The sequence below is a fragment of the Hydra vulgaris genome, chromosome 13, assembly GCF_038396675.1.
Source record: "Hydra vulgaris chromosome 13, alternate assembly HydraT2T_AEP".
NCBI lineage: Eukaryota > Metazoa > Cnidaria > Hydrozoa > Anthoathecata > Hydridae > Hydra > Hydra vulgaris.
This window is the reverse complement of record NC_088932.1, coordinates 46,445,190-46,457,231: the sequence shown is the minus strand read 5'-3', so window position 1 is coordinate 46,457,231 and position 12,042 is coordinate 46,445,190. Positions and strand designations below refer to the sequence as shown.

Genomic DNA, 12,042 nt, shown 5'->3' with positions numbered 1-12,042 from the left:
ACAAATATTAAAGCAAAATACTTTTGAATAAAGTTTTGTTTGTAGCCATTCATCAAATAAAATGTGTAAGTTAAATTACATACAAAACTTTGCAAAAATACTAATTTTTAAGGAATTTGTAAACCAAAATTTCTGAAACAATATAACTATTAAACGAATTTTGCTTATCCTGCTATAATTTCTTTTGATAAGGTTGTTGTAAAGCAGATATAACTCTAAAATATTGAAATTAACCCTGAAAATATGAAAATATAAAAAATTCACATTTTTTGGCAATTTTCAAGGCAGTTCCCTGGTAGCTTAAAATCATTTAGATTCTAATTTTTTGTTATTTCTGAATTTAATATGTTAAACCTCACCCTTTTCTTAAAAACGCCACTGATAAGTATGAATTTTTAAATTTTGTCCATAGTATGACCATGGACGTATAAGAGATAATCTCTTATACGTATAATAATCTCTTATACGTCCATGGTATGACACACCCTAGTGCACACTCTACATTGTAAATATTCTTAAACGGCAAAATAAGCTAAAGTAAGCTGCTGTTACGGATTATTAAATGATATAAAAGCGTGACTATTTAATGTTTAATTTGTTTTAGAAAACTGTTATAATTTAGAAATAGGTGTGCAGCCGTTTCACTTCTTTCCGTTAAACTAACGGAGAATTTGAGTGACCGTTAAAAAAACTCTAAATCGCATCGCAGCTGGTGATTTTTTAAATAATGATTACTGCGTCATTTTTAAAATTTAATTAAAAAAACTCTTTGAATTTGTATCTAATTTGTACTTAGTTTAACTTTCTTTTTATTTTGTATTTATGCCTCCACACTATATGGGTTACACAGTTTCTCATAACTTTATTTTCATTAATTTTTTTACACGGATTAAAATATTTAAACTGAGGAATTTTATTGTGACACAATTCAATTTTGAAATGTGACTCATTTTTTTTATCCCACCAAAATGGAGGTTTTATTCTCTAAGTGTTTAAACTATATATTAACTCCAAAATGAGTAATGTCACGGTGTACCTTGTGCAGTGTCCTTTCTATTTAAGAAATTGACAACTAGTTGTTCAAAAATTATTCTACTTTAGGAAAAGTTCAAACAAACTTCTAAACTTCTTAAATTTCTAAAACGAACTTTTCTCAGGTTAAAATTAACCTTCAGTAGAAAGAATTAAAAAAATGTTGTTCAACTTTGTAATTATAGTATTTTAATATTCTTTAAAAACCACAAAAAAATCAACAATATTTTAAAAAACATCTAAAAATAACTCTTAAATAGTATTTAATATAAAGTGCTACACACAAAAACATGACTATTTTTGTAAAAATTTTCGGCTAAATTTTTCTAGTTATGCTTGGTATGGTTTTAACAGAGAAAGTTTCATGTTACTTCCAAAGGGCTTTTTTTAGACCATATACAAAGCTTAATTCGTCCGCAGTACTCTGCGGTAAGACCGTAAGATTTCTGGGGGCACCTACATAAAATTAAAAAAATTGCTCACCCAATCCATGTTTTGTAGCAACAGTCCAGTACGATTATGTAATTCAAAAGCATGGATTGGGTAGGCAAAAAAATAAATTCGAAATATCAAAATTGTTTCTTTTAAGTACACACTAAAAAAACTAACGGCATTATAACAGCATTTATGTACGCAGATTCTTTAATGCCGTTATTTATGCTGTTATATTCACGGATACAATTATATAATTGGAATCCATACAATTTTGACGTTATAATGGTGTTATATTTGCTGTTATATTATGCTGTTATGGTGTTATATTTAAAGATGTTTGCTGTTATATTTGCTGTTATTTTTACTGATAGTTTTGCATTTATACTTGCTGTTATATTTGATGTCACACACGTGACAGCAAATATATCGCAAAATATCACTGCAATGCTGCCACATTTTGGCATATTTAAATAAGAAGTTTTGAAACTGCCAAATTAGTTTCTAAAGCGTTAGCACGAGCTGATAAAAGTAAAAAGTAAATAAAAATGAAAGCAATTAAAGTTAATTTTAAAGAAAATGCTGAGATAGTTATTGCCATCACCAGTAATTTTTTAGAATTTTGTGCATCTGGTAGGTATATTTTATTTTATTTAGATTATGTGAAAATTTTATCATTTTAATTCATTGTATCATTAACGATTTTTAATTTAAATTGAAAATTATCATTAGAAAATGCTCATGCATCTTATTATAACTAAATAACATGCTAATTTTATTTTATATGTTATGTTAAATTTTGATTCGAAATAATTTTATAGTAGCACTACGACACTTAGCTTTTATAATAACATGTTAACATGTTATTATAAAGTCAAATGTCCTAGTCGTAGTATCATCTCAAATCAAAATCTAAAATACTTTTAACTTTTTTTAAACTGTTAAAATAAAATTATAGCACCAAAAAATTTGTTACTCTTTTTTTAGTATGATAATTTGAATTAGTAGAGATGTAAACGACGATTTTCAATGATATCAAGCTATATTTACACTATTTTATGTTTTAGTTCGTGAAACCTTTAATTTGCCCATGATTGAAGAAATCAAGTGGAACGGCTGTAAAGTAACTGCTAGTAGTTTTGCTGCTCTTCTCAACGAACAAAATTTAAAGCTTACAATTCAAGCTCCACAACTTGTTAATATTTCTAACTCTCAACAAGTTAGTTTTTTATCTAATTTAAATAAAGCTGACACAGCTCAATCATCACCATTATGCCAATTTTCATCCATTTTAAATGATTACGTAGATTTTGTGGTACCATCAAAGAATATAAATCTGATTTCTGAAAACCAATATATGGCTGAAGAATGTACTGTAAATGTTGTTCAGCCTCCGGTGAGACAACTATCTTCATCAGATCTGAAAAATTTAAAAGTCTTTCAGGTTTCCTGAAACATTCCAAAAAATGTTCCATTAACCAGATCAATACCTGTACTATTGAAAATGAAGTAGAAAACGAGTTTGTGGTTCAAATTGGTACTACAAAAATTAACGAAGATTATTTAGGAGCTTTGGCATTACATTTAAAAGGAAAGCACAGATCTGTTCAAAATGTTTTAAACATAATTTTCAGTAATTTAAAGGAGATGCTTTCTGTATTGAATGTTGAAATAAAGGCTTTAAAAGCAACTTGTGATAAACTTTCAACACAATATTTACGGGAAAAGTATTACAAGAATTATTTACAGACTCTAACCGCAAAAGTGATTGGTCTGAATAACCAAGGTTGCATTATTCCTTTTATTGAAATATTGTCTTTCCTATTATAATCTCAAGAAATTAATAACTTTACAGCAGTGAATGGGGACACAAACCACATTAAAATTGGAATATATTGTGATGACTTTGGAATAACAAATCTTTTAGGAAAGGCGTGTAAAAAGCAAAAAATTTTTGTATTTTACTTTCAAATTTTAAACATCCCTTCATTGTATCACGGTAGAATGTCTACTATCTTTCCATTAATTTTTACTTTAACTAAATGGGTAAAAGAAAAAATTTTTTACAGTATTCTTTTCAGTGATTTTATTTCTTTGATAAGCCAGCTGGAAAATGGAATGGTAATTAAAGTTAAGGGTGTTTCCAAAAAAACTACAGTTGAAGTAGTATACTTCTCAGGAGACTCTCTTTCTGCAAATGCAATTAGAGGTTTTAAAGAAGGTTTTAGTGAAAAGACATTGCGCTGTTGCAGAAGTTGTAACTCAACCAGACAACAAATGAAAGATTTTTTTAACCATGAAGAATGCAGTATTCATTATGCTCCTGAACAATTGACACGTTTAAATGAACTAAACTCTGGTTTAAGCAAAGCTAATTAATTAAAATGGTCTAAATACTATGGCATTGTTTCAAAAAGTATACTATCAAACATTCCAGGATTTGATATGACAAAACAGCTTTTATTTGATCCTATGCATGATTTGTTGGAAGGTCTCATTCCACTTCAGTTAGAGTTATTTTTGTTGTTCGCCATTCAGAACAATTTTTTTTTTTGCGAGAAATAAATGATTGGCTGCAGGGGTTTAGTTATGCTAATGGTATTGAAAAGCCTAATATGATTCATTCCTCAATAAAAATTCATGGTAGTTTTGGCAGTGGCCAAACGCTGACTCTTTCTTGTGTTATATCATTTTTTGTCTGAGAGCGCATGGGCCAAACAGATGTCTATTTCATTTGTTTGTTAAAAATTATTCAGGTGCTTCAACTGTGCTTGTTTCCTCTTGTTACTCGCCTTTTTTTATCTGATTTAAAAACATTAATTCAAGATCATCATTGCTTATTTTTATATTTGTATCCTGATAAATTCATTCCAAAGTTACACTTCCTTATTCACTACCCTGCTCAAGCTGAACGGTTTGGGGCTCAACGGGAACATATGTGTATGGCTTATGAAAGAAAACATCAGGTTGTGAAGAATTTTCGACACTTAAGTTTCAAGAACATTCCCTTTTCAGCATGTAAAATGAAGGTTATTAATACCACAAGCAATTTTTTTAATGCAGCTGGGGAAAGACGTGGTGATGTATATGGACAAGTGGATGAGTTGAAGTTTAAAAAAGGCTCTATTATATCTGCTAAAGTAAATGGCATAATTTACAAGATTAATGATATTATTTCATGCCTACATGAAGAAAAGTTGATATTCTACAAAATCCTTTCAATATCATCAGAAAATGACAAATGTGCTTTTAAATGCTCTAAACTTATAGTACAAGCGCACTCAGCATATTTTTTGAATCTTCTGAACAAGTTCTTATTTATCCAGATACTTTGATATTTCCTTGGTGCGTCATACAATATTCTAATTCTTCAAGTTCTGCGAATGGCAGAATCAATATTTTCCCCTTAGCAGTGCCAAAATGTTTTTTTAATATATGTATATAAGTTTACATTTTAAAGTACATTATAATAATTTGTTAATTTTATTATATTTTTAATTTTTTCAGCAGAAACACATTTAAAATATGAAAAAATTGTTTAAATAAAAATTCAAAGCAAATTCAGATTTTAATATTTATATTTTACTCTTTCGTATGTACAGAAAATTTGGTTAAAAATACCAAAATCTATTGTATAACTCTGGCATTTTATTTTTTGGCTATTATACTTTCATAAATGTTGGCATTTTGAGATGACACAACAACCAATACCAACCAATTTTGAGATGACACAACAACCAATACCAACCAATTTTGAGGTGACACAACAACCAATAAATATGTGTTGCAATAAAAATCACTAATAATGTTCTTAAAAAGATACGAACATTGTCTAACATGGTTCTTTCATACATAACACTATATAAATACTTGTGACATTTGATTACAAATCATATAAAATTTATATTATAAAATTTATCTAAACCTTATTGTAAACAATGTAATGTTATTTAATGTATGTTGCTTATAGTAAGGTCTGATTTTTAATATGCCATCATAAAACACCTTAAATTCTAAGTCTCAAAAACCATTTAAGCAATCGCCCCACTAATTTACCTAACATATCACACATTTTACTATTATATTTATTATATCAGACATTTTACTGTGTTAATGTTTCTTCAGATTTCGACAGTTCCTTTTGATTCAGATGAAGTTGCTCACCTGAGGATTTTTTTTAGTACATCATCTTTAAACTTTTTAAACAATGTCTCGACAAATTAAATTTTGAAAAAGGAGTTAAAAAATAGCATTCTTCAGTATTGTCATGTTGCTCTTCCTTTAGACAATGATGCATGGGTTCGGAGAGAGTTTTTTTCAAAACTTAAAACAACACTTCCTTTTAATTTTCCAAACTGCTTGGAACACTGGGTAAGAATTGTTTTAAAAATTATTTACAATCTCATGGCACTGCTATATTTTTTTAAGTGTGTTTATGATACATGCATGTTTTGTTGTTGTTGTATGGAATAGGTATTTATTTATGCACCCTTGAATAATATAGTTTTGAAAAATAAATTTTCTTAGGATTCACTTCTAATCCAGGTATCAAACATAATTAGGCAACATTGTTGGACTAAAAGTCATCCAACTTCAAATGGAAAAGGAATTAGACTATTTCAACAGGTTTCAAAACCTAAAAAGTCTACATATATTATGGATTCAATATCAAAAGCTGAACCAGTACTTTCACAAGATCAGTTTCTTCTTGAAGTTAAGGTTATATTTTTAATTTATATATTATGCTAACTTAATTTGAACAGCAATATGATTATCAATACTTGAAATATTTAAGTAAATTAGTAACTATTATATAATTAGTAACTATTATATAATTAGTAACTATTATATAATTAGTAATTATTATATAGTTTTTTTTTACTACTTAATACTTTTTTACGATCAAAAATACTTTAAAAAATTGTTTAATGTATAATATATCAAGTAATTTTATAAAGTGTGTTATACACACATTAGCACCATGCGTCATGTTATTTTATACGATTTTACGATAAACAATTTTTGGTTGGTTAAGTGGTTATGTGCACCATTGCTTTTTTTCGAATTTACAGTATTTTCATTTTTATATTTTTTAGAATGAAATAACAAAATCAAAACCATCTATCAATGTTATTGCAATTTTGAATAGAAATCTTTTTCAAACGAAAATATATGAAAAACTCCCACTTCGATTATCACTGGCTCCATGTTTAATAATTGCTGAGTTTAAGCGCCTTTACCCTCATATAGTTTTAAGAAGCATGTACAATTTTTGTAAATAAAGCATTTGCAGGATCTTTGAATCTTGAATTTACAATGTAAAATAGGTTCAAAAAAAGCAAAGGATGTCTTTTTTAAGAAATCTGAAGTAAGTAAAATTAAATATTTTATAAATTCTGTTTAATGATTTCATTTAATGAATTTATGAAAATGTCTATATTATTTTTGTATTTTATATTCTACTTAATGTATAATTTATTTTTTTATTACAAATATTTATTTGGGAATAATATTTGCATAAATATTTATTTTATTTCAGTATAAACTTATTATAAAAGAAATTATAATAATTATACAATACTTTAATTAAAATGCAAAAATAGATTAAAAGCTGAAAGAATAAAATTCATGAAATAGTAGCTGAAAAAATTAAAAGGAAATCTGTTTTTATAAGAATAGATTTTATAAATTTTATTTTGTTACAACGAAATCTTTTAAACTATTTGAAAAATACCTATTAAATTATATTTGTAGAAATTTTTATAATTAAAATTTGAATTCTTTCATTAAGTCTGATAATCTGCTCGATGAGTTGAATATACCTGCAAAGTATGGTCCGCAAGTGCTTTATAACTCAACACAATATGGCGTTCATAGTTGATCAGGATGCGAAATGATCAACACAGATATACGGGCGATTAAAAAGGTTTTATGCGTTATTGTTTACATTTACTACTTGTTAGACCTCTCTTATCCGTCTTCTTTTTCACAACTGATAGGCCTTTTCCACGAGATGTTACTAAATGAGTGTTTCGAAAAAAAATCAAAGAAGACTTACTTTTATATTACATGTATAAACAATTAACTTAATTTTTTTAATTATTCAATTCCTTAAATTTTTTTATAAAATATTTCATTTTATATTTCTTTTTTTTTTATGCTTAAAAATTAAGGGATATAAAGCTTTTTTTGAAATTACTAGAATAATAAACTGATTTCATAAATTTTTGATAATTGACACGTCATTAAAAATATGACACCTAATCCTTGGTTTAAGCGGTTACATAAAATAACCAGATTTATTAGTAGACCATTGATCTAAAATTATTTTTACAAGGTATATTTATAATGTTTATTTTACAATTATATTAAAATGTCATTGGATATATTAAAAATATTTTATAAGATATATTTTATGCCTTACTAGTAATAATTGCATTGAAAGAACTCATAATGTTAAATAGATAAAATAACTGTTAACTAATGTTAAATAATGTTAAATAGATAAAATAACTAAATCTAAATGCCGATAAAGCATATGATATCTTTTTAACTGAATTTCTTAATCTTTATAATAAAGCATTCCCGGAAGTTACTAAAGTTATCAAAACAAAAACACTTTTAAACCCCTGGATCACGAGAGGCATTCTTAAATCCTCAAAAAAAAAACAACGTTTATATAACAAGTTTCTTAAAAAAAAAACTCTTAAAAATGAAACTAGTTACAAAACCTATAAACGGCTATATGAATCAGTTTTAAAACGCTCAAAGAAACATTACTATTCGGAACAATTATTTAAACACAAAAATGATTCGAAAAAAACATGGCAAATTATAAAGGAGGTAATCGGTAAAAAACGTTTATACGGTAATTTACTTCCGAAAAATCTTAAAGTTAATAACAATTGTATTGTAAATAAATCCTTAGTGACCGAAACACTTAATCAGTTTTTTGTAAATATAGGTCCTATTTTATCATCAAATATAGCAACTTCTAAAATACACGTTAAGTCTTACGTAACCTCAAACAACATTAGTGTTATGTCTAATCCTAAACTTACGGAAAATGAATTATTAGACGCAGTCTCTTTGTTAAAGCCCAAAAAAAGTGTAGGTTTCGATTCTATAAGTAGTAATGTCGTTATTAAATCGATAAAATACATCACAATTCCATTATTACATATTTTTAATTTATCTTTAAAACATGGTGTTTTTCCAGAAAACCTAAAAATTGCAAAAATCATTCCAATTTTAAAATCAGGCGATCCTTCTGAAGTTGCAAATTATCGTCCAATCTCAATTCTTAATTTTTTTTCTAAAATATTAGAGCGAGTTATGTATAATAGGCTTTATTCTTTTTTAAATGTAAATATTATTCTTTACCATAAACAATTTGGATTCAAATCTGGCCATTCCACCGATCATGCAATCATTCACCTTGTTCAGGACATATTTAAATCGTTTGATGAAGGCAAGTATACCCTTGGTCTTTTTATCGATTTAAGTAAAGCTTTCGATACAGTCAATCATCAAATCCTTCTATCGAAACTCAAAAGTTATGGTATAAAAAATACTAACTTGTCCTGGTTCGAGAGTTATTTGACTAATAGGAAGCAGTATATAGTTTATGATGAAGGAAAAACTAATTATGAGACAATTACATGTGGTGTTCCTCAAGGATCAATTTTAGGGCCACTTCTATTTCTTGTTTATATAAACGATTTAAATAAATTTTCTAACATTTTAAATACAATTTTATTTGCAGATGATACCAGCTTGTTTTATTCCAATAAAGATATCAATATATTATTCCAAACATTAAACAAAGAACTAGACAAACTAACCCAATGGTTTAAATCAAACAAGTTATCTTTAAATATTACTAAAACAAAATACACTTTATTCCATCGCCTACATAAAAAATCCGATATTCCCTTAGAACTTCCGGACCTTTTTATTGACAATCAATTAATAAAGAGAGAGCAATCAATAAAGTTTTTAGGCGTGTTTCTAGACGAAAATGTAACCTGGAGGGAACATATAGGTGTAGTTGAAGATAAAATATCAAAAAATTTAGGTATAATGTACAAAGCAAAGCAGTTATTGCATCAATCTTGTTTAAAAAACATTTACTTTTCTTTTATTCATTGCTACTTAAGTTATGCGAACATTGCTTGGTGTAGCACTAACGCGACGAAAATAAAAAAATTGCTTAGCAAACAAAAACAGGCTATAAGGATAATTTCAAACGTAGATCGCTTCTCACACACACAAACACTATTTAATGAACTCAATATCCTAAATGTATATAAACTAAACCTCTATCAAGTTCTTATTTTCATGTTCAAACTTGATAAAAATATATTACCAATCTTGTTTTATTCAATTTTTGAAAAAATAAATCACATATACCCTACTAGATTTTCAAAATACAACTACATTCAATCCAAAACTTATTATTCCGCTACTAAATTCTCTATTGTAAACCGAGGACCAAAGTTGTGGAACATAATATTAAATAATGAAATGAAAACTAATTATTCTCTAAACCAATTCAAAACAAAACTTAAGCAATTACTTTTGTTAACTGAAAATGAATTAAATTTTTTCTAATAAAACTTCTTTATATTAGAAATCAATAATTAATAGTTAATTAATTAATTACTTTAGATTATTAATACATAATTAATCAATAATTGTACATATATTTTTATCATTTTAAATGATAATCTTCTTTTTGAGAAATTTATTTTTTATTTTTGCGTTATTTATTAATCTTTTACTTTTATTTTATTCTGTTTATTTGCTTTTACTTAATTGGCAATGAAAAGTATTATAAATATAATTAAATAAGTTAAACTATAAAATGCTCTACCAATAAAATGTTTTTATATAAAATCATATCTTCTTATTTTTCAAACCAATTCTTAAATGTTATTTTTGTCATTTAATATTTTAATAAATTTTGTTTCTTTTATTTTACAAAGCAATTGTTATATCTTATTTTTTGAAAAACTATAAATTTTAAACGATATGCAATATATTTAAATTTTCTTTTATAATATATATCAGAGATATATACATTGAAACTATATTTTATTGTCAAACTATATTTTGTCTAGTAATGACGCATTTTTTGGGGCTTAATGATAAGACTAAATTTGTCTTCTTCTAGCCCCGGTCATGTAATTATTTTTTTATAAGTTACGACTGTAAATTTTTTTTATCGGCAAAGTGTGAATAAATAAAAAAAACTGCTATTAATTATATATTTATAAATAATGTATTAATGATTAGTTTAGATCTTTCTTGGATAAAAACAAAACATGTAAAAAAATATATAACGGCATATTATGCTGTTAGCTTGGTTTTTGAATATAACACCAAATATAACACTATTGGATAACAATATAACAGCAAGTTGCTGTTATTTATATTTAAATAACTGCATTCTGCTGTTATTTTTGCTGTTATTTATAAAAACATAACAGTATAAGTGAAAAAAATAACAGCATAATAACACCATAACGATAAAAGCTAACGCCATTTATGCTGTTATATCGTGTCCCAATGCTGTTATATTTTTGTTAAATATAACAGCATAATTTTTTAGTGTGTAAAATTTAATAAATTTTACTTAAGAATTTATCTTTTTAGGGTCATCTTTTTGTAAAATAATTATCATATATATATATATATATATATATATATATATATATATATATATATATATATATATATATATATATATATATATATATATTATATATATATATATATATATATATATATATATAGAAAGAGAGAGAGAGAGAGAGAGAGAGAGAGAGAGAGAGAGAGAGAGAGAGAGAGAGAGAGATATGCAGAGCCGTTTCCACCGGGGAAGGGGGGGGGAGGGGATGGCCAGGCCCCCCTTCCCCCTCAATAATTTTTTTTTAAATATTTTAGGAAACCTATTGTAAAATATATAAAATGACTTTATTTTTATAGCATTTATTTTCTTGAGATAAAGTTAAAATTTGCGAAAACCTTACATTTTCTCAATACTGCATTTTATTGCAAAAAATGAAGTATTTATTGTAATACACGTGAGGTTATTACACATCACAATTCGATTGTCAAATCGAATAATGTTATTATCAACATTTTTTTGGAATTATTATCAGCATTCTATTAGAGGTCAATTGTTTGTTTGTTTGTTTTGCTGAGAACAAGAGTTGTTGAGATATATATATATATATATATATATATATATATATATATATATATATATATATATATATATATATATATATATATATATATATATAATAAAAGAATATGTTTTTAAATAGATCTTATTTATTTTGGCGTAAAATATCAAAAAGTTTTCAGTCTTAAAATAAAAGAACTTTAAGTCGTTTTATTATTGTCAAAAAAATATTCGAACAAATACATTTTTTGTTTCATAACAAATTATTAAATAACAAAACAATTATTTTCATACTTTATTATAATAAAGTATGAATATAACTTATACTCCCTTTTGCTTGGATTACAGCTTCTAGACGTCTAGGTATTGATTCGACTAAATATTTT

General features: G+C 26.1%; 1 protein-coding gene across 1 annotated transcript; it reads left to right on the top strand.

The window, feature by feature from the left end:
* The first annotated feature begins 1,786 nt into the window (after positions 1-1,786).
* LOC136090152 (uncharacterized) lies at positions 1,787-8,080 on the top strand. Its single transcript, XM_065816263.1, has 5 exons — positions 1,787-2,097; positions 2,532-5,835; positions 5,992-6,183; positions 6,561-6,832; positions 7,256-8,080. Exons 1-2 carry the CDS (start codon positions 2,013-2,015, stop codon positions 2,915-2,917), a joined length of 471 nt encoding a protein of 156 aa, XP_065672335.1. The 5' UTR covers positions 1,787-2,012; the 3' UTR covers positions 2,918-5,835; positions 5,992-6,183; positions 6,561-6,832; positions 7,256-8,080.
* The last annotated feature ends 3,962 nt before the right edge of the window (positions 8,081-12,042 follow it).